General features: G+C 38.9%; 1 protein-coding gene across 6 annotated transcripts in view; it reads right to left on the bottom strand.

The window, feature by feature from the left end:
* The window catches only part of mknk1 (MAPK interacting serine/threonine kinase 1), a 46,521-nt gene that overhangs the window by 7,049 nt on the left and 16,079 nt on the right, over positions 1 to 23,393 (bottom strand). For 5 of the 6 annotated variants that reach the window (XM_062978338.1, XM_008109554.3, XM_062978340.1 and 2 more), the window contains 7 exons: positions 20,399 to 20,497; positions 18,600 to 18,697; positions 15,166 to 15,245; positions 11,726 to 11,799; positions 7,404 to 7,508; positions 2,199 to 2,254; positions 1,996 to 2,091 (listed from right to left, as the gene is read on the bottom strand). In XM_062978338.1, coding sequence (XP_062834408.1) covers positions 1,996 to 2,091; positions 2,199 to 2,254; positions 7,404 to 7,508; positions 11,726 to 11,799; positions 15,166 to 15,245; positions 18,600 to 18,697; positions 20,399 to 20,497 — 608 coding nt within the window. The remainder of the gene's footprint in view (positions 1 to 1,995; positions 2,092 to 2,198; positions 2,255 to 7,403; positions 7,509 to 11,725; positions 11,800 to 15,165; positions 15,246 to 18,599; positions 18,698 to 20,398; positions 20,498 to 23,393) is intronic. The other variant, XM_062978339.1, reaches the window with a different exon arrangement.

Raw genomic sequence — 23,393 nt, 5'->3', positions numbered from 1 at the left:
ATTATGTAGAAGCCAATGAAATCATGAAGAATTGTCATTCTTAGGTCTTTCAATATGCAGTACTTGAGCAGGCACACAATATTTTTAGATTAATCATGCACTGTAAAGAAGGGCTGATCTTTTGACATGTATCAACTACAACATACATTTTCAAAACACAATGAGTATTGTAATATCAGAACTCAGAGAGTCAAAACTCCAGGAGCTGAACAACCCATACAAAGCTAGAGCAGACACTTTAAAACACCTGCTTCAAAATCACTTGAACTCTGGTTTGTGTTTGAATGGTCTTATATCAAATTTAGATGAGTCCTTCCAAATTTGAGATTAGGCTAGTAGAATATACTTCTGCAGTGGTTCTCAACATGTGGGTCTCTAGATGTTTTGCCCTTAAATTCCCATAAATCCTAACAGCTGCTAAACTGGTTGAGATTTCTGGGAGTTGTAGGCCAAAACACTTGTTGAGAACCACTGTTCTAGTGGGATACAATCATGCCTGTCTTTCTAGTATCCAAAACGTTGCATCACATCAGCATGCTGAGTACTGCAATGAGTCCTAGCAAACACACCAAACTATATTTCTCCATGACACCTTATACTAGCAGAACTGCTGAAGAATTGAAAAGAGGAAAGGAGGCAGAAGAAATAACCTATGATGACTTTAGAGTATATTTAAGATAATAAAAGGAGAAGGAGATCTGCTCTCAGACTTCAGAACTGCTACTGCAGCTATATTGCTTTGGACCACTCTCAGCCTTTATTTCCTTAAATAGTCTTATCTATCCTTTACTGGCCCATATATATGAAACTTAAGAGTTTAATGACACATCTCTCTTCCATGATAGCCCACCTCTTTGAAATCTAGAATCAGTTATAAAACGGTCCTTTGGCCCTTATCCTGCACAAAATGCAAAATGAAATGGGTGTAAATGAATGCATTACATGCACACACACAAGTACTTTTACTTCCATTCCCCCCTCTCCTCTTTTACTTCCTTTATCAAAATTAAGACTGCCAACTCCCCAGGGTCTTTCTTCTTGTTACGTCTGTCTGAAGCACATGGATATTGATTTATTACTACATACATTATTTAGTACTAATGAAGTGGCTTTCAGTTCAAGCAAATTCATTTTGCAGCCAGTTTTCAAAATCCCTAAAAATCAATATTAACCTAAAATGCTTTGGGAAACTTTATCATACTGATAATTTAAATTAATGGCAAACCTGCCTCTCTTACATCATTATATAGTAATTCAAACTCCATGCATCCCTGCTAACTAAATAGAGCCTTTGGCTTGACTGGAGAAAGACTACATTGTAGTGGCAAAACACATTTTGCAGGCAAATAGTTCAATCCTGGGCATTTCCATGGAATGCTAGGAAAGACTGCTGTCCAAAGACTGAAGAGCTGCTGCCAAATAATTTACCTAGACTGACTAGTACTTTGGTGATGTTAAATTCTTTGTTAATTTAGGCCAGTGGTGGTGAATCTCTGGCACGTGTGCCATAACAGGGACGCAGCGCCCATCTCCTGGCATGTGCGCCATCCCACCCTCGCTTGGGCATTCTGTCTCTAAAAGGTTCTCCATCACTGCTATAAGCTATAACCCAATATCACATATGCTAGCCATAAGATCAAGAACACAAGAGATGTGAGTGCCATTTCTATTTTCAGAGTTAAAGGAGAGAGAAAATGAGAGATAAACCCATATCTAAAAGTCCTCCTTTGAAACCAGGCTCTGTGAGCAACAACAGACATACTAGAACTAGGACAATAGCCCTGGAATTATATCCTCCTCTCCAAACACTTAAGGATGCAGCTTTGAAGGAATATGAGTCCTGCATATATATTATATGACCTCAAAAATGTGGGTGAGCATCAAGACACAATTACATGTTGAAACACAGTTGAAGTAGCATAGTCTGCAGTGCTACATGACCTCTCATGTTGCACTCTCCCCACCTTCCCATAGAAGAGAATAATGTTTACATACTGGAGTAGTCAGCTCAGGAGTAGTAATTGGAGTACATGCACTATTGAGTTTTACCCCACTTCCAAGGTCAAAGTCACAAATTCTTACTGGGGATACCTAAAATGGGGGAAAGGAAAAAAAGGAGGACAGCACACATTTTATTATGTTCATGAATTCTACCTTGCAAAAATAATAAAGAAGAAGAATGACAAATCATGAGGTACCTTAGTGGGAGATTCACACAATATGTTTTCAGGTTTTAGGTCTCGATGAGCAATGCCTAAGGGGGGCAAGCAGGGAGAAGAATGAATCACATCTCAAAAAGCCACGTAATACAAAATTGGGGTGGGAGAGACCTTATGACAATATTTGATCTTGGTGTCTACATGTAGACTGAAGTTTTAATCAAGCTGCTCAAGAGCTGCATTGCCCACCAAAACAGAGTTAACCAGCCCTTGTCTTGCAGAGTAAGTCCTAAACAAGAACAGATACCTAGAGATAAAAGCATTTGCCCCTTGCTTCACTACTCTACCATCAGTGACTACATTTTGGGGACGGGCAATGCCAATGAGAGATGAAGACATGATACAGCTTCCTCCCACTTGATATAAATTACCTAGCACTGTTCAGATATTTATGAAGTGCATTATTCTTGTTGCTGTTAGGTGTTTTCAAGTCAGCTCTGATGGACAGTCACCCTTTTTATTCTAAGAGTTTCTCAGCAAGCTTTGTTCAAAGGAGGCTTGCCACTGCTTTCCTCTAAGGCTGAAACAGTGTAACCACTGGCCTTCTAATAAGCAAGTCTCTCAGAATCCTAGTCACACAAAGATATTATACGAGGGCTATCCACAAAGTTAATTACGTTTTGGAATTAAAAATTAACAACGTATAGGAATAAATATTTATTATATACATTTGAAAGCCACACTGCAATAGTACTTTTAAATATAGTCCCCATTCAAAATTAGGCACATTTCATAACTATTAGTGATTTTTGAAAGTTATTACCCTCAGCGCTTTCCCGCCGCCGCCCTGAAGAGTGTGGAACCCGCGCTATTGCAATGAGGAAGCTCAGCCAGCTGAAGAATGAATGCAAAAAGAAGGGAGGAGCAAGCCAGAACCCCGCTCTCTCTCTTCTTTTGCAAGATCGCAAGAGAGAATCAAAAGTTTCTGGCGTCCCTTTCCCTTCCCTTCCTGCCAGTTCTCTTGCCTCCCGAGAAGAAGCAGCCAGGATCGGTCAAGCAGTCTGGAGGAGATCAGCATTGCCTCCGGAGGAGAAGCTGCCAAGAAGCCTTGGCTGATCCTGGCCGCTTCTTCTCGGGAGGCAAGAGAGCTGGCAGGAAGGGAAGGGACGCCAGAAACTTTTGATTCTCTCTTGCGATCTTGCAAAAGAAGAGAGAGAGCGAGGTTGTGGCTTGCTCCTCCCTTCTTTTTGCATTCATTCTTCAGCTGGCTGAGCTTCCTCATTGCAATAGCGCGGGTTCCACACTCTTCAGGGCGGCGGCGGGAAAGCGCTGAGGGTAATAACTTTCAAAAATCACGAATAGTTATGAAACGTGCCTAATTTTGAATGGGGACTATATTTAAAAGTACTATTGCAGTGTGGCTTTCAAATGTATATAATAAATATTTATTCCTATACGTTGTTAATTTTTAATTCCAAAACGTAATTAACTTTGTGGATAGCCCTCTTATTACCTCAAAAAATTAATATAAACCACAATTTTAACACTGAAGTTTGCAGGAGCTTCACACAACTATTTGAGAACCTATATTATATTCTTCCTATATCCTATATTCTTCCTGATGAAGAAGTGTGTGTGGAAAGGACTGTGACTTATTTCTGACTTGCATAATATTGATTTTAAAAAGTAACACAAACATCTGCTAGCGTCTGAATAATATAATCACCACCTTTCATCACACAATGACACAAAGTGTTGCACATAAAAGCTTCATTAGGATTGTGTCACACCCATAAAGTTACTTGCTTCCTTGTTCAATTCCCATCCATCTTTGAGTGAAAAGGGCTACCCTCTTGGCTCAAGTCAAGTTACAAAATAATCCCATATAGACCTTTCATTCTCAGCACTATAACAAAGAACCTATTGGGTTGCTGTGAATTCTCCGGCTTTATGCCCATGTTCCAGAAGCATTCTCTCCTCACATTTCACCCACATCTATGGCAGGCATCCTTAGAGATTGTGAGGTCTGTTGGAAACTAGGCAAGTGGGGCTTATATATCTGTGGAATGTCCAGGGTGGGAAAAGGAACTCTTTGTCTGTTGGAGTCAAGAGTGAATGTTGCAGTTGGCCACCTTGATTAGCACTGAATGGCCTTGCGGGTTCAAAGCCTGTTGTTTTTCAGAGCAACTGTTATTTTTACATGAATATATTACTCACAAGTTACCATATGGGCAAAGGAGCATTGTTAGGAAGGACAAATGTTGTGCAAGTAAATAAAGTTTTGAGTATTTAATAACTTTGTAGAAAGTTACACAACTAAAGAGTTCTCCTTCAGTATGCCATTAAAGCATAGAGTCTTATGACACAAAAGGCACATGAAACAATGCTGGATTACAGACTTCATGCTACAACACTTTCTATAGGTGGTGGAAAGCATGCCCCTCTTGACTTGAGAAATCTAGAATTTTAAACAGTAACAAGCTTAAGCATCCACAGCAATGAAAGCTTCAGCTCCCAGTTTAATACTGTGTGCAACATTTTTTAATAAGAGTGTTAATGCTACACAGTGGAACTGCAAACTAAATGAGAAAATCAGGGATTACAGAGGATCCTTCTGCAAACATTTCTTCCCGCTGTGTAGCTTCTCTCACCCAAATATAATTTTACCAGCTGCTTGTAAAACCTTTTTCGCACAGAACAGAGTATGTTCTGTGTAAATGAAAAGCAGGCCATAAAATTCCAGACCAGCTTGTATTTACATGATTTCTAATTCAATATTCCTGTTTATAAAATATGTATGCCCCTTCTTCTGTTCAAACTACCTCAGAATGGCTTACAATTTAAAAGCATTAGAAAACAAATAAACAATGAAACAAACAGCACCAAAAGCATATAAAGCACAAAAGCAAAGAAACATCAGACAATACAGCATCAAACACCATAAAGATCTACTAAATGCATTTTAATCCTAATGTCTGTGCTAAGAGAGGCACTCTTCCCAGAGCTATAATTCCATAAGTGGAATGTTAAGGCAGTTCAATTCTATAGTCTCACAGGGCAGAGACACATAGACAGCATATTCTGATAAATTCAACATGGAGATAGAATCACATTCCTTAATATATCCAGGTCCCAAGTGTGAGGGTTTTTTTTTAAATAAGCAAAAACCAGCACTTCGAACTGAAGACAAAAACATATCGGAACCTGCATAGCAGACATTCTCCTGTTATTGTTTCAGTTGAAGTTTAATGCAAACCACCTAACTCAAAATGATGGAACACCTCTTCTCAAAGGAGCTTCTACTGCAACCATCCATACCTTTGGTTTGTAATTTAATGCAAATCACCTAACTAAAAATGAGGGAACACCTTTTCTCAAAGGAGCTTCTACTGCAACCATCCATACCTTTGGTTTGTAAGTCCACATTTAGCCTTTCCACTCATATGGAAAGGAGACAAAGTTGAAGGTCATCAATGCCCTAATAATGCCACCCCTGAAGCTGGAGGTGGCCTTTTTCGTTTCTCTCTTTTTTCGAACAGCCAAGCAGACATGCTCCTGCTATTACTTCAAGATGTAAAGCAACTCTTTACTAAGTAAAAATTACAGCTCTCCTAGAAAGATTTTATACCATCATCTCCAGATTTCTGCTTAAGTTTATTCAACTATAAAGCAGATGAGAAAAACAGACAGCCCTCCAAAACATTTTGGGCTAGAAGTCTCCGCAACTTCAGTCATCACTACTAACACTGAAGAATCCTTGGAATTGTGACCCAGCATCATCTAGTTATAGGAGTTTCACCATTGATGTACACAATGACCCTTAAATCATCCTGGGAGGAAAAAACCCTCTGCTTCAATATTTATTTTTTAAATACTCTCCATCACAATCCATGCTATGCGGCTCAGCAATGATATGTCTGTAAATCAGTTTTTATGGCAGACTGGCCACTCCAGACACTCTATAGCAGTGGTTCTCAACCTGTGAGTCCCCAGATGTTTTGGCCTTCAACTCCCAGAAATTCTAACAGCTGGTAAAATGGCTGGGATTTCTGGGAGTTGAAGGACAAAACACCTGGGGACCCACAGGTTGAGAACCACTGCTATATAGCAATACTTTCAGATAAACTAATATTAATATTGTTACATGCTATAGAGTTGATATCACAGAGGCACAAGTGAACACAAAAGAAAGCAGGAACATGCCTTCATGCTGCAGGTCTTTTTTCTCATAAACACATAAGCTAGCTTTCTTCAACCTTGCATTGCTTTACACAGTTAAGCAAAAGAAGTTAAATATGGAAGGCAGGATTATGGAGCTGAAAGGGGAAACAGCACATATCTGGATATAAAGTACTCAACTTTAAATTAGCCCCTGCTAGTTTCATAGTATAAGAAATGTAAGGCATAAATGAACAAAGAAGTGACTGTGACCATAATAATGCAACCATCTCCAGCTCATAAAAATCACAATTTTAAAAGCCTTATTAAAAGGAATCTTTGCAGTGATTAATCATCATCATCATCATCATCATCATCATCATCATCATCATCATCATCATCTTTATTTATATACCGTTCTATCCCCTCGAGAGGACTCAGGGTGGTTTCCAACATGTATGCAAAAATAGTCAATTGTCAAAACAACATACAACAACCTGAAACACAGCAAACATAATAAACACATCATAACAAGGCAAAACAATTCAGTTAAAATAGGCAAACTGTAGTTACAGTCAGAACATTTCATTAATTAGAACCTCAAAATCAGCAAAGCATAACACAAAAATACTTTAGGTTGAATAAGTCATATTCTTTTTTTATCTGACCAACAGCAGCCTCTAAACTAAAAACACTTTTTTTCTTACAGCATGATTGACAAAGGGCATCTGCAAACATGAAGCTGGCAGTGTAAGTGTTATTCATCTTCTCAATAAACAATTTGGCCACAGTGAGTGACTAGTATTTTGAATCATCATGTCTGAGCCTATAGCTCATACAAAGCCTGTTTTCACCTCCTTCCTAATCATAGACACTACTGTACAAAGCCAGAAAAAATAGTACTAAAATGCATGGAGTAGGTAGAAAATTTCCTGTGGATGAAAACAGCAGATACATACACCAAAGATGACTAAACACTGAAGGGTCCCAAACATCATGCTGATTTCCTATATGTATACAAACACAAGACAATTTTGAAGCTGTTGGTTAATGAGCTTGTAAAATTGGGAATGGCTGTATTTTCACCTTTTGTGTGCAGGAAATCCAGAGCAGAGGCAATGTCTCTCACCACCCTGCTGGCTTCTCTCTCATTAAAGTGCTTTTGCTCTTGTATGTGGGCCAGGATGGAACCTGGGGATAAAAAGGGCAAGCAGGTGCTTTTGAGGGAGAGAGAAAAACAACAGACAAAGCTACTTGAAAGCAATACATTCTAGACAAAAATAGTAATGGGAACTGATACTTTTGAATAAAATTGAATAGCATGGCTCTTAACTCAGCATAAACAGGAGCAAAGGTAACTATTGTACAGAAAGTGATGTAATAGTTAACAATTTCACAACTCAATAATAGGTGCAGAATATGCAGTCTGATTTATGTATGTTGGTTGCCAGCAAGTCCTGAGGTGTCTGAATATTGTATGAGTCCCGAGTTACTTGGATATTGTGCATGCAACACAACCGTCTTAAGGCAAGAACTGAAAATCCCAAGACATGGTTACTTAATTAAACGGGGGAAACTGTTTTAAAGTAATGCAAGATTTTGCACGACATTTAAAGGTAAAAAGAAAAGCATATATCTGAGTTGGAAAACAAACAAGAGAAAATAAGATTTCTTCAATGTAAGATTTCTTCTAACTACCTTTGCCCCGGATTGTCTATAGTACGCATCTGAGTGTACTCAACATCTCACACCCAAACATGCATTTTTCAACTGTTGTTTTGTCCTCTAGCCACTTATGGCTAGTTGCCCCCATGTCAGTATAGTAATGAAACTGTTCCAGGATGTAGTCTGAACTTCAAAGTTTCTGAACCTATCAAGGATAGGGTCCAATACTTTTGATATCTCCTTTAAAGTTTAGTTTAAAATGAAGCAGATTCACTATATCACTAATACGGACATCACCATATTCTAATACTATTCTAAAGCAGAGTGAGATAATTATTGAAGCTTCTGGCAGAAAAGGGAAATGATATATGGCACGTTGTTAAGAGATATGGGTTATGATCTTTTTCTGATCCATCAAAAGACCTCTAATGAATTGTGTAGGTTCTGAGCCTAGGTTCAAGGCTTATCCTATCAGGACTGGCAGACAGGACTTTCTTATGAATTATGCATGGGACTAAGAATGAACCAACGCAGAACAACAGGCATACACAATTTTGCTGATGAAAAGATGACATGGTTTCTTTTTTAAAAAGGTGCAGCAAAGAAACTTTGTCAAATACAATTTTTATTTTATGCGCAGGCTACTCAACACTCAAGTAGCTTACCAGGAGAGGCAGGGAACTTTTTTTTTTTTAGAAAAGATGACACTGGTTAAACTTTATAAATGCAGCCAAATAAAGGTAAAGATTTCCCCTTGACATTAAGTCTAGTCAAGTCTGACTCTGGGGGTTGGTGCTCATCTCCATTTCTAAGCCAAAGAGCCAGCATTATCCATAGATGTCTCCTAAGTCATGTGGCCAGCATGACTGCATGGAGCGCTGTTACGTTCCCACTGAAATGGTACCTATTGATCTACTTACATTTTCATGTTTTGAACTGCTAGGTTGGCAGAAGCTAGGGCTAACAATGGGAGCTCACCCTGTCCACGGATTTGAACCACCAACTTTCTGTCAACTTGAAAGCAAGTTCTGCAGCTTAGTGACTTAATCTGCTGCGCCACCACGGCCCCAGCCTAGATGATTCATCACATGCACATACTATTTCATCTCCCTTTTCAACAAAGAATTCCAGCCAGTGTTAATAATTTTAGGCATAGAACTGGGGGAGGGGGGAAGAAGGAAAGTGCTGCATTAATGCATACAGAAAAATATGCTGCAGTGAATTCATTATGCCCTAGTAACAGCCAGGATAGATGACTGCAATTGGTTATTTGTATAGCTATCTCAAACAAATATAATGAGTCATCCAGATTCATGGAGGGATAAGGTTCTTGGACCACGCTCAGATACCCCCCTCCCTAAAGTAGTCTGCACCCCATATTATTAAATGGTACCAAAGTTCTCACAGATGCTTCAGTCCATCTGCACTCAGATTGCCACTATTTCATGTATAGGATGCATTAATATATCATGAATCTAAGACTTGCAGATTCCCTTTTTAACATCCTTCAGCAAGTGACACCATCTTCAGAGTGATGACTGGAAAGAGAGCTTCTTTTTATAGAAGCGCCATATTCTGAATTGGCACACTTCTATTTTAGACAGCATTCAAATTCTGACCTGTTTTCCTGAGTTATAATGACCCTTAAGATCCTTCTTTTCTTATCTTCTTCTGTTTGATGGGTGTATTGATTTTGGTACATTGTATGGCATTTTATGTTAGCTGTCTTGAAAGCTTTTGATGTCAAAGCATGGATTTTAAAATGCTATTTAAAACAGAAAGCATACTATAGTCATGCAATATACCCTTCAAAGGAACAAGAGGGGGAGAAATGAAGAAACAGTTGCAGAAAGCAGGGTGAGTAAAAATGCAAGCTCTGATACAAAATTGGTGGGGAGGTGAAAAAAAGAGTAAGGTGGAGGAGTGACATAACTTTGTTCATTCTGTGGTGCAAATTTAGACCCTGTTCTTTGAAATCAGATAAAACTTCTTTGAATGGTCAAAAGCTCAAACCCATGGGACATATCAGAAGAAATTAATCTGCGTGAATAGAGAGGTGAGATGTAGCAAAAGCAGCCAGCAAAGTAGAGACGCTATATTTGTGTTGTTTACAATATCACTAGCAAGTAGCATCTCAGTCCCCTCTTCGCCTCTCAAGCACGTGCATGCGCAATCCCACCGCTGCCACTGCCGCTGCCTTGTGAAATGAAAACAAAGCTGCTTCAGCCTCCTTTTCTCTCCCTTCAGCTTCTTTTTCCTTCCTTCCTTAGGCTTCTCCTTAGGAAGGAAGTAGAAAGAGGGATTTACAGTATAATATTACTTTATGATTTATAATATTTTAGTGTTTATTTAAAAAACCACAAAACAGCAAGTCTGCGAAAAGCGAACCGCGAAGTAGTGAGGGAACACTGTAATGCCAAGTTGATCAAATAATATGAAAAAGACTGCAGGGAAAACCTAGCAATATAACTGAATCTATATTTTTGCTGATTACAGAGACAGAAGAAGAATTCAAAACACTCTATGTAGGCATCCAAAGCTGATTCCTAGACTAGTGAGATTTTACAAACACTATCCATTGGCACCAGGAAGCAATTGGTATCACTTAATCTATGTTTAAAGGCCATCTGTAGACATGTTCAATAACAATGGCATAAATTCAACTGGTAATCAGACTAGAATAGAACCAAGGAATCAGTGGAAATTTTGTGAATCAAGTCTCACTGATTAAATGGGTCCAAGGAAGTATCTACAGAACAGAACTAATGACACCACTTTAACTGCCACAGTGCAGTGCTATGGAATCATGGAGATTGTAGTTTTACAAGATTTTTAGTCTTCTCTTCCATATAGTGCTGGTGCTCCACCAAACCAAAAATTCTCAGAAATCTACAACACTGAGCCAGGGTGGTTAAAGTGGTGTCAAACTGATTTAATTCCAGTGTAGATGCACCCTAAATTGGCACTAACAGTTTGACACTGATTGTTGGTCAAGTTTGTAAAAAAAAATTCCCTTGGAATACTAACTATAAATTCTTAAAATTGGAGATATATTGGATTTTCCCTACAATTTAGAGTTACTAATGCTATTTGAGTTTTGGATTCTCGAAATTGACATGTCAGATTTGAAGCACTCTGGAAGAGACTGGGCAATTTTCAAGGATCTCTAGTCATCTGATGTCAGGAGAACAGGGGAAGGAACTAAAGCTAGTTTATGAACTAGGTTCTCATATTGTCTTACAAATTTGCTATTCTTTTATCTAGAGATGTCTCTGATGACTTGCAATTAATGAGGAGGCAGTAAAGGTTTATTTTAAGAGTACAGCTTTCAATGTGTGCTGAAATGCTTATGTTTAAAAAAATTATAGTTTACACTTTATGTGATCTCTAAAATATAACTTAATGTATATTATCATGACAATTCTGGAGCCTTTTGCCATTGTAAACTTTATTTTTCAAATTGCAAATTATATTATAGGTAAAGGTTTTCTCCTGACATTAAATCTTGCCGAGTTCAACTCTGGGGGTTGCTGCTCATCTCCATTTCTAAGCCGAAGAGCTGGCGTTGTCTGTACACACCGGGGGCTCCAAAATTATATAATAATTACAAAATGCTAATAAGTGTGTGCTCATTTCCCCTCTAGTTTTTGCTCTCAAAACTATGTCTCACTAGTGTAGCACCACAACAGGCCTGACCTTTAGTGTCATGCTAATTACTTTTTTAAAAAAATGTGCATATATACCTCCACGTAGTTTTTCAAAGACAAGGTAATACCTTGAATTATCTTCAAAAAATTCTATCAGTTCCAAAATGTTCCTGGGGAGGAGGAAGAGAGAGAGGAAATTATACTTTTTGCAAGAATACAACAAAAGAGTTATTACTAACAGGCAATACTACCGAAATCTCATAATCATAGGTCTAATGGCCAAATTGCTGGTTTATCAGCACAAAATCAGTATAATCATAGTGTGCCTAATATACATCTAGCTTTCACTAAGTGAATTCTACTTTTTCAATCCCATAACAAAAAATATATAGTACAGTCTCACTTATCCAACATTCGCTTATCCAATGTTCTGGATTATCCAATGGAGTCTGCCTTTTAGTAGTCAATGTTTTCAATACATTGTGATGTTTTGGTGCTAAATTCGTAAATACAATAATTACTACATACCGTTACCACGTACTGAACTGGTTTTTCTGTCAAATTTGTTGAAAAACATGATGTTTTGGTGCTTAATTTATAAAATCATAATGTAATTTGATGTTTAATAGGCTTTTCCTTAATCCTTCCTTATTATCCAACGTATTTGCTTATCCAACGTTCTGCCGGCCTGTTTATGTTGGATAAGTAAGATTCTACTGTACCATCATTTACTAAGTCTGACTATAGCCCTTCCTAGAATTAAACTGGAAGAACAGAACTTCTAAGTCAGTGATTAATGTAAAAACACAATCTACTGCATTCTTATATGATTGAATAGGAGCACTGGTGCTACTTTGAGTAGAGTACAGAGGCTATTTAATTCAACCCCCTGCCATGCAGGAATACACAATGTAAGCATTCCTGAAAGATGTCCATCCAAGCTGTATTTAAAGACCTTCAATGATGGAGCGTTCATCGAGCTCCCAGGCAATCTTTTCCACTGTCAAACAGTTCTTACAGTAGAAAAGTTCTTCCTAATGTTTAACAGGATCTCTTTTCTTGTAATTTGATTAGTTCATGCACTGGAACAGGAGAGAAAAAGCCCCCTCAATCTTCCACATGACTGTGTTTAAAATATTTAAAGATGTCTATCATATCACATATCTGAGTCTCCTTTTCTCAGTCCATCATTTCTCAATCTTCTTTTCCTCAAGGTAAACATACCCAGATCCCTATTCATTCCTCATAAGTCTTGCTTTCCAGATCTTTGATCATCTCAGCAACCCTCTTTTGAAACCATAGTACCCAAAACTGGTAGCAGTATTCCAGGTGAGGTCTGATCAAAGTGGAGTTGAGTGGAACTAATACTGGACACGATGTTCCTGTTGATACTTTTTTAGCCACTACATCACACTGTAGATGTAGTGGCCAAAACAGTACATCACATAGCCACTACATCACACCTATATCCATTTCACAAGTACTACTTTCAAGCCAGGTGCCAGTCATTATAATATTTGGTGTTTGCATTTTTCTTGGCTAGGTGTAGGACCTTATATTTCTCCCTGCTGATATTAGAGTAATAGAGTCATAAAATCGTAGAGTTGGAAAAGACTTCACGGGCCGTCCAGTCCAACCCCCTGCAAGAAGCAGGAAAATCTCATTCAAAGCACCCCTGACAGAGGCCATCCAGCCTCTGCTTAAAAGCCTACAAAGAACTCCACCACAGTTCGAGGCAGAAAGTTCCACGGGGCAGAAAGTTCACAGTGAGGAAATTCCTCCTAATGTTTAGGTGGAATCTCCTTTCCTGTAGTTTGAAGCCACTGTTCCATGTGCTAGTCTGCAGGGCAGCAGAAAACAAGCTTGCTCCCTCCTCCCTATGGTTTCCCCTTACATATTTATACACAGCTATCATGTCTCCTCTCAGCCTTCTCTTCTGCAGGCTAACCATGCCCAGCTCTTTAAGCCATTCCTCATAGGGCTTGTTCTCCAGACCCTTAATCATGTTAGTTGCCCTCCTCTGGACGCTTTCCAGCTTGTCAACATCTCCCTTCAACTGTGGTGCCCAGAATTGGACACAGTATTCCAGATGTGGTCTGACCAAGGCAGAATAGAGGGGGAGCATGACTTCCCTAGATCTAGACACTATACCCCTATTTATGCAGGCCAAATTCATTTTGTAAATTTAGCCCAGCTTTCCAATCTGTCACATTTTGAATTCCTGCCCTCTGTGGTATTCACTACCTCCCGCCTTAATTTGGTGTCACGTGTAAATCTGATAAGCATGCTTTCTATCCCATTACACTATGCAACACAATTTTTGGTCCTGAATTACAAATATCATTCCCTACTTGGTTCTATCATAAAAACATAGAAAAAATGTATTAAACTGCAAAAACATTGTTTTTGCAGGGCATCCTACAGCACATTGTGCTATAGCTTTTCAATGAATATCCCATATAGTCCCGGGCTGTGGCGCAGGCGGGAGAGCAAGCCAGCTGCAATTAATTGCAGTGAATCACTCTGACCAGGAGGTCATGAGTTCGAGGCCCGCTCGGAGCCTATGTTTGTTTGTCTTTGTTCTATGTTAAAAGGCATTGAATGTTTGCCTATATGTGTAATATGATCCGCCCTGAGTCCCCTTTGGGGTGAGAAGGGCGGAATATAAATGCTGTAAATAAATAAATAAATAATAGTGTCAACCAACTTAACATAGTTTGTGGCAGTCATAAAAATGAAGTTTCTGGAGTATAACAACTACTTTCAAAGTAAGTAGTGCACAATTAAACAGGAAAGAAAACAGTCAATTGAAGAACAGAACATTTTTCAAATTTTGTTACATAGTATTATCTAATTATAGATCCATTTAACTGCAGTAATGTCTAGCCCATCTTGCACCCAGGAATATCATGGGGAACCTTTCCCAAAAGCCTTACTAAAATCAGAATATACTCCAACCGTACTTGACTCAACTTTATGTTAACAAACAAAAAATTATAATTTGTGTGTTGCTGTGAGTTTTCTGGGATGTATGGCCATGTTCCAGAAGCATCATCTCCTGACATTTTGCCCACATCTATGGCAGGTATCCTCAGAGGTTACAACCCAGAAAACTCACAGCAACCCAGTAATTCTGGCCATGAAAGCCTTCGACAATACAATTATAATTTAGATTTTAAACACACTTTTAAAATACAATATTTTCAATTTTTCAAATTTAAGGGGGCAGGAGTACCAAGTCTCTCAAACACAGAGAAAAATCATGTGTCTGATCCCTTTTTAAGTGTTTCTGAAATTAAAACTGGTTAATAAATACAGAGGGTGACCAGAAGATTAAAGGAACAATATTGACCTAGGAGTGTTTCCAAGTGATTGTTGCTCCATATAGCTGATGAATGTAATTTGCCGTGTCACAATACTTTAGCTTTGGTTACTCCCATGAAAATAAGTAAATGATATAAGATTGTATAATTAGAAATACTCAACACTAATAACAATTTATAAACATATTATTAAACACAACAACACTTTCTTACTTGTTGCCCTGACACTGATACAAAGTCTCCACCTCTCGGAAAACCCGACTCCGACTATGTCCTGCATGTTTTTCAATTATCTGTTATAAAAATGGAAAATAGGATTTAAAAGCAAACAACCTACTCTGGGCCATTATTTTTCAACTTTATAAAAGGTTTTAACAAAAGAATAAGAGAAACAATTTTTTCAGGGATATATCTTACAGTTACACATACCATCCGGATATTCTTCCTTCATTACAAAGCTCCTTCAAACAGATTAAGAAACTGAGATGGGTTCACACACTGTGCATAGATTTATCCCTTTTACTTTTACTTCTGTCAAACAGGATTTTGTGCAGGTTTTCTGAGAAACGCAATCTGTTTGATCAGATAAGAGTCTGGTGCATTAGAAATAATGGGTACACAAGGGAAATGTTATCTGCCTGAAAACACATAAATCTATTTATAATTACTGGGATAGTTTAACCAGTGTTACTCAAAAGAATGGCCCTTGGACAAGCATCGATCCCTGAGCCATTGGTGGATACTCCCTGGCATATTTCCAGGAAATAAAGAAAAACATTATACTCAATGGATGAATGTTGGAAAATAATAAATTCTAGGCTCACATATCAAACAGCCTGAGAAATAGTGTTTTAGACATCCCAAACCCATGGTTTGGAAAATTGGGAATTAGCATATTACATGTATCATTACAAACTTTCTGGCTGTGATCAAACTGTGGGTCAACAATTCCGGTGTTAAAATGAACTATGATTCGACTAAGTCATGACATTACCCATCAAGTGAAGTGTGCAAAACATGGAAGGAAGGGGCACCTTGTGATACAAAGATGAGTAAGCAGAGACACAAAAGAGATGAATAATGCTAAGCAAAGTGTACAGAAAGCAGGTAGGGAGAAGCCTTTCCCTTATATTTCTAAAACTCTGAGTCATTTACTGAAACTAGATGGTGAAAGATACAGGAAGAAGGAAGCATTTCTTAATGTGGTTTGTAGTTTAAACTGTGCAATTCATTGTTACATGACTGCCAACTTCAAAAGTGATCTAAAAATATTTGTGCAGGTTAAGAGGGCAGCAATGGCTACTAATCAGGATCGCAAGATACAACCAGTATGAGAGACAGTAAGGCTCTGTATATAAGTTGCTGAGGAGCAGGACTAGGATGGAGCTTTTGCACTCGCATCATACCGATAATCTCCCCATTCGCTTGGACACTGTGTGAAGGATGGACTAGATGGGCATGTTTGTAGACTCCAAAATGATTGGTTTTTCCCTAATCCTCTATATCAGTGGTTCTCAACCTGTGGGTCCCCAGATGTTTTGGTCTTCGACTGCCAGAAATTCCAGGGGCAATTGTCTCAAAACATCTGTCAGTATCCACAGGAGGCTATGTTGAGTCTGGGTGCCAAGTTTGGTCCAGATCCGTCATTGGCTAGGTTCAGTGCTCTTTGGATGCGGGTGAACTACAACTCCCAAAATCAAAGCCCATTCCCACAAACCCCTGCAGTATGTTCAGATGGTCATGAGGCTTCTTTGTGCAAGTTTGGTCCCAGTCCATTGTCGGTGGGGGTCACTGTTTCTCTGGATGCAGGTGAACTATAACACCCCTTTCCCCAAACTTGTCCAATATGTTCTTTTGGTTATGGGGACTCTGTGTGCCAAGTTTCGTCCTGGTCCATCATTGGACAGGTTCAGAGTGCTCATTCATTGCAGGTGAACTATAAATCCCAGTACCTACTCCTCGCAAATGTCCAGGCCAATTCCCCTCAAAACCCGCCATTATTCAAATCATAGAATCATAGAATAGAAGAGTTGGAAGAGACCTCATGGGCCATCCAGTCCAACCCCCTGCCAAGAAGCAGGAAAACACCCAGAGGGCCGAAGTTGGCCCATGCCTGCCCAATTGAATACCTCAATGGGTTTCCCAGTCCAGAGGCCTCCCTATTCCTAATAAACCCCCATTTGAAGACCATACTGCATTTCCCCATTCCTCTTTCCCTTCCTGCCCCTCAAGAAACCCCCTCCCTTCCCTTCCCACTGCTCCCCGTCCCCCAGCCACGACCATCTCCCCATTGGACACACAGTGCCTCCTCTTCCTCCTCCATAATGGCTTCCCTTCTATTGATAAAAGTGAAGGAGCCCCTTCCTCCTCCTCACCGCCTTCTTCCCTCATGTTGCTGCCCAAGGTCCGGGCAGGGGACCCCCGCCCAGGCCCAGCTCCTGTCCTTTCTCTGTCTGTCTGTCTGTCTATCTGTCTCTCTCTCTCTCTCATTCTCTCCCTCTCATCAGGAAAGGCATCTCTCCTCAATCTCTCAATGGGAGCGGAATAGGAGAGGAGCGGAGCAAGGGGTCCCGCTCTCTCCTTTCTCTCTCTCTCTCTCTGCTCAGATGCCAGCTAGGCCCTGCCTTGGCAACCCCCCGCCACAGCGGGGAGTCATATCGGGAGTCAAATCTGGGCATATCGGGTATACATGGCGAGTTTGGTCCAGACCCATCATTGTTTGGGTTCATAGCGTTCTGGGTGTAGGTGAACTACAACTCCTCTAAATTCCCCAGTAGGAGTCACAGTGCTCTGACTTGATGCAGGGTGAACTTAAACTTCCACCATGTGGAGTCAATCCCCAAACTCCTCCAGTAAGTGTAGTGGCTGCTCCGTTGTGCTCTGTTTCTTATGGAGACAGATTTGAAAGGGAAGGGCCGTAGGCGGGTTCATGCAAATTCCACAGCAATGGAGACCCTGGGATGCCTGCCTGTGGTAGAGGAAAATGCACAATCTAGGATGAAATGTACCCCAAATGAAAGCATTCCTTGGCTGGTGGGCTATAGTGTTTGGGGAGGACATTGGCAGGGGTTGGGATATATGTTCATGGAGCTCGCTGTAACTGCAATGTCAGTGGAAAAGAGTGACTTGGTGGCTCCTCAGCACTGGGAACTATAGCCTGTTTCTGGAGGCTGGAGGCTGTCTGTGTGAGCGGACACCCGTGCCACATACACACATATGGGTTTTCAATTTTATTATGGATATAGATATTACAAGCGATGGCTTCCAGGTTCTGTTGCCCGGCCTTGATCCCACGGTAAGCAAAAAGGTGGAAAGAGGGCAGAGGGGGCGTCAACCTAGCCTTTCATGAAAAGAAAGTCCATAGCTAGGTGTTAACCATTAAGAGAGCCTTTTTCCATGTCCCCATCAGCCAGGTTTGTGGGACTGCCATAATCATATAGGCTGATAATGTTTTTTACATAATCCAGACCCAAACTGTATAGCAATTAAAGGTCATAACCAGAACATTCAACTATGTCTGGAAGCAGATTGGTAGCCAAAGAATTCACTTATTTACTATGGCCTATATTTGTCATCACCATGTACTTTCAGTACAGAAATATCTATGAAGCGAGACCTTAAAAGAACCTTGGGGTACTTTTACTTACTTTGACTGCATATTCCTTCCCATTTTGCAAGCTGACTGCACCCTGTACTTTGGCATAAGAGCCCTCACCCAGCAACTCTGCAGTGAGTTTGTACAAATCTGCCCAAAAAAGCCAGCACATAGAAATGGTTAGTAAGGGAAACTACAGTGACTTCTACAGACAAGCAACCAAATTAATGACTACTTTCAACAGTAATTTAAAAGCAAAAAACCCTTCAGTTATAAACAAAATTGAGACAGAAGCTTTAGTGTTGTAATCAATCTGTTCTCATCAATAAGTCAAAATCAAGAGTGTGGCAGTAAAGCTTAAATCTTTGCCACATAAAAAATACCAACTTCAAAAAGGCTATGATGCCATAGATTTAACTGGTATAAATATGTCAAGCTCACTTGTAGCTTATTCTCCAGGGGGAATTTGAGACAGTAGTACTGTTTCATTTTAACATCTTAAAATAGCTACGAAACTGTTTGTGCTGAGAAAAAGATGAATTTATTTATTTGGGTACACACATAAGACACAATCCAAAAAGGATAAGATTCTAATATGTCTCCCTGAATTCAGTGCATTCAGTGCCTGGCAGTCTAATGCACAAGTAATTAAACTGATTGCTCCTATTTAAATCCACACAGGATTGAAGTTTTAATGGCTAATTCTCAAATTATTCTGAAATAATGTATATACTGATAAGTTGACCTTGTGTGTAAGTCAAGGGCAGGTTTTGGAAGCAAAATTATGGGTTTTGTTTTGATATGATCCTTGGATAAGTCAAAGGGACTCATCTTCTTTCCATGGAGAGGGGAAAGCACCAATGCTGTCTCACGGAAATCAGTTTTTCTATCCATTTCTCCATCCAGGTATCCTGAAAGGCTAAAAGTAGCATCCTGGCAAAGAGAGGGAGTTAAAACTTTTTTAGGTTCATCCAGGATGCACTAAGCTGTTGCCTTTCACCACTCTACTCAGAGCAAATAATGGGTTCTCTTTGGTACGTATACTGACCCATGGGTAAGATGATCCAGTTTGGGAAGATTAATGTTTTAACTACAGTTTCTAGATTTATACATCAGTATTTAGGGTAATCTCAATGAAACAGAAGGATTTGTCATGAAAAATTGTTCTGTAAAAAGTAGTTTTCTATTGCTTTTCTGCCCGTGAGGGCCCCCTTATCAATATTAAACAATAATATAATTGCATGCTTTAAAAAACCTGAATATTTTAAATCAATTTTAACAATAATATTTTTAAAATAAGTTTAAAACACCAAGTTTAACCAGTTCTATTGTTTAAGTTGTATTGAGATACTATCTCATCTCATGCAATCTTGGGACGATGTGGCATAAAACAAGGCACCCAATGAAAACTTCAAAGTCTGGGCAGGCTCTTGGACTAGGATACAGCCTTCCAAATCTCTTTGCTCTAGCCATTTAGGGGTTCAAAACCAACACTTTGAACTGAGCTCAAAAACAAAACAGAAGCCAAAGCAATTGTTCTGTGTCACAGCCACAATGTGCCACACGTGGTCCACCACATTTAACACAGGCTGCACATGCTTTTTGAGAGCAGATTCGTGTAGAGCACATCACAGTCATCTAATAAGTAAACGATTAGTAAGGCCTGGTATGAACTTCACAATTTGAATATTTTGCTGTCTTGAACACCCAATCACAATGGTGAAACTTAAAAATAGTGGGCATAAAATAGGCTGCTTAAAAGGTTTTCAACATAAGCAGTGGTGCAAACCGAGTTCACTGCACAGAATAAAAACAAGAACCAAAAATAATAAAGCAAAACAGAAAGCCTACCTTCAAACCTTCCAGGAAAATGATCTGTAGCTCTGGTCCTTTTTTTCTTTTTCCTTTTGGCATTATCTGCTATGGGAAGGGGCTCGCTGGTGACCATTTCTACAGGGTAGAAAGGGTAAACCACATTATGTTTATGTCATGTAATGCTGGGAAATAATATCTGTTCAATGTTCAGGTTTTCTTTATGGTTGTAGCATTTAAAATTTGTACACTCCCCCATGTGAGAATTAATAAGTAACTAGAAATTGTGTGTGTTTTTAACCAAGTTTTTTCTTTTTAAACTGTTTTAAAGTCATAAATTATTCAAGACAATATGAAGAACAAGCATTTATAATAAATTTACTGAGAAAACTATCTCTGTCTCTCGGTACTATGGCAACAGCATACCAAACTGGCCCAACAGAAATATCTATACTCTTTCAAAAGCCTCCAGTGTGCCTCCATTGCCAAAATACAACATTCCCACATAGCAAATTGCTTGTCTGTTTCTCACAGGAGCTTAATTAATTCGCCTCCATTTCAATTGCCTTAAAACAGGATTCACTTTTCAAATATGGATGGAATAATGAAATATAGCTGGAAGAATAAGAGAATAATGTCATATCAGGACAGCAAGGTCTACAGATTGCAGTCATATCTTGTAACAAAATGATATCTACTTAGCTCATTTCACTTATTTCCACCTTCTTCTAACCTCTGTAATGATTTCTTCAATATACTACAGAAAAGATGCCTCTATGTCGACAAAAAAGGTGTAAAACATTGGTCCCACATAAAATAGCTCAGCCTTCAAATTTGAAGTCATTTCTAGATGCTTCCAAATTCTACCCTTCCTGTGTGATTAATCAGTTGTTGCTGTTGTTAACTGATGGTGATCTACACTGTAAAATTAATTCAGTTTGATACTACTTTAACTGTCATGGCTCAATGTTATGGAGTCCTGGCAATTGTAGTTTGGTGGGCACCAGCCTCTTTGGCAAAGAAGGCTAAAGACCTTGCAAAACTACAACCCGCACAATTTCATAGCATTAAGCCAAGACAGTTAATGTTACACGAAACTTCATTAATGTAGCCCGAGATTGCAAACCAACCCTAGAAGGAAAAACAGACTTTAGTGAATGCGGCATTCTTTTACTTTCCATTCACACAAGAAGTAAATTGCATGAGGGAATGTGTCTTGGAGCAATTGCCTTCTTACTCCTCTCACCAGTCTATTACTCTTCCCAAAGTATGGAAGCACTTCTGAAGTACAATAGCAACGTGATCTACCAAGCTAGTGATTTAGATGGTTGACCAATATACGCTCTGCTTTGTAAATACTGTACAGCTTTAAACAATTTGTGCAATTAATCATTTTAAAGGAAAAGATTGCTTCTTTATAACCATAAAACTTGTTTATGGTGACAAAAACTGCCAATACACAGACTTAATAATTATCCTCCGCCATCACTGCAAACATGAAAAAACTAATTTCCATGTTCCGTGCCTTTGTAGAAGAATAAAAATATGAAACATTGTTCAAGATCAATCTACAAATGCTGAAGAAAAAACCCACCAGTATGTTAACATAATTTTATCAGAAACTGGAAAAAGAATTACGTGTAGAAGCACTCATTTGCCTGATACGCTCTCTACTGTTTTTATTTAGATTGTCGAATAAATCAAGTCTTCATAGCAGCAACAAAATTTCATTCATTCTCATCTATCTATCTATCTATCAATGTTATCCCTCTTGGTAACCTTCAGAAAATGCAGAAAAAGTTAAAACTAAAGAAGGTAATATATTTTCATAGTGAATTACACCATGTTATCTCTTATTAACCTTTATTGCTTTCTGATCCTTATATAATTGTGACAAGTGATGTCCTTCATGAATTCATCCCAAAACTGTATTTGTTCTGTCTGCCTGAACTGGGCCAACCACGATAAAGTATCAATTGCCTGGAGGATTGTTCAGACCAGACTTCTACCAGTTTCTTCCATGTGTGACACTCCTAAGGTTAAAGAGTTTTCTTTCACACTAGAAAATAACTTCACTCCTTGACATTTCCAATGTGTGCTATGACAGACATACAAGAGGTGTTATTTTATCTGTTTATTTGGCCTATGGCCTGTAATCTGAAATGCATGACATATCCTTGCATGACCTCTAGTGATCTAAAGATACTTTCCCAGACAGACTCAACCAGACACATTTTTACTGTGTGCAAGACAGCAATCAAATACTGCACAGCAAGGCAATGGCTCTAGCTTTAACTTCCATCACCCCACAAAATATATTCAAGATGGCATTAAGGGAACCTTGGGTCAGCTGTGTGTGTACCTATATTATAAAAAATACCAACAAAGTTTCTGGGAGAAAACCATTTAAGTCAATTCACTGTAAACAACTTCTAAAATCAAAGATAAATTAATTGACTGCAGCAATAACAAGAAGTTTTATCGAACCTTCAAAGCTATTCCTTGAAGATATTCTTAAAGTAGAAAGTATTCAGTTCAAAGTTTGTTCCTGTGATTTTAATGAGCAAATTGCACCAATTTGCCTACATTCTATGTTGTTGATGCCTCCTGTTTTCACAACAAACAATTCACTGAGAAATTATCTCAAGAAGGAACATGAACCCTTTTTTAAAAGAATGTGAATGGATGAATATTACAATTTGTAGCACAACCAAAGATGTGATACAATGGGGACTCTATAACCATTTTCATGGCAGAACATATCTTTTTTCAAATAGACTTTTTGAACAGATCTATTTCACAATGTTTTCCTAAATGTGTACAGACAGTCCCTGAGTTACAAACATCTGACTTACAAATAACTCCTAGTTAAGAACAGGAGTGAGACAAGAGAAAGTGAGAGAAATCTACCCCTCAGAAGGGAAATTCACTCCTGAAAAAGCTATCATAGGGAAAGAGTTATCACGGGAAAAAGTGTCTCCACTGAAGATTTATAGCCAATTCCCCTTTCCACAAGAAGCCTTTTTTTTTTCAA

This window comes from Anolis carolinensis, chromosome 4 (genome assembly GCF_035594765.1).
Source record: "Anolis carolinensis isolate JA03-04 chromosome 4, rAnoCar3.1.pri, whole genome shotgun sequence".
NCBI lineage: Eukaryota > Metazoa > Chordata > Lepidosauria > Squamata > Dactyloidae > Anolis > Anolis carolinensis.
Note: the sequence above shows the minus strand (reverse complement) of the source record. Positions and strands in the feature narration are given on the sequence as shown.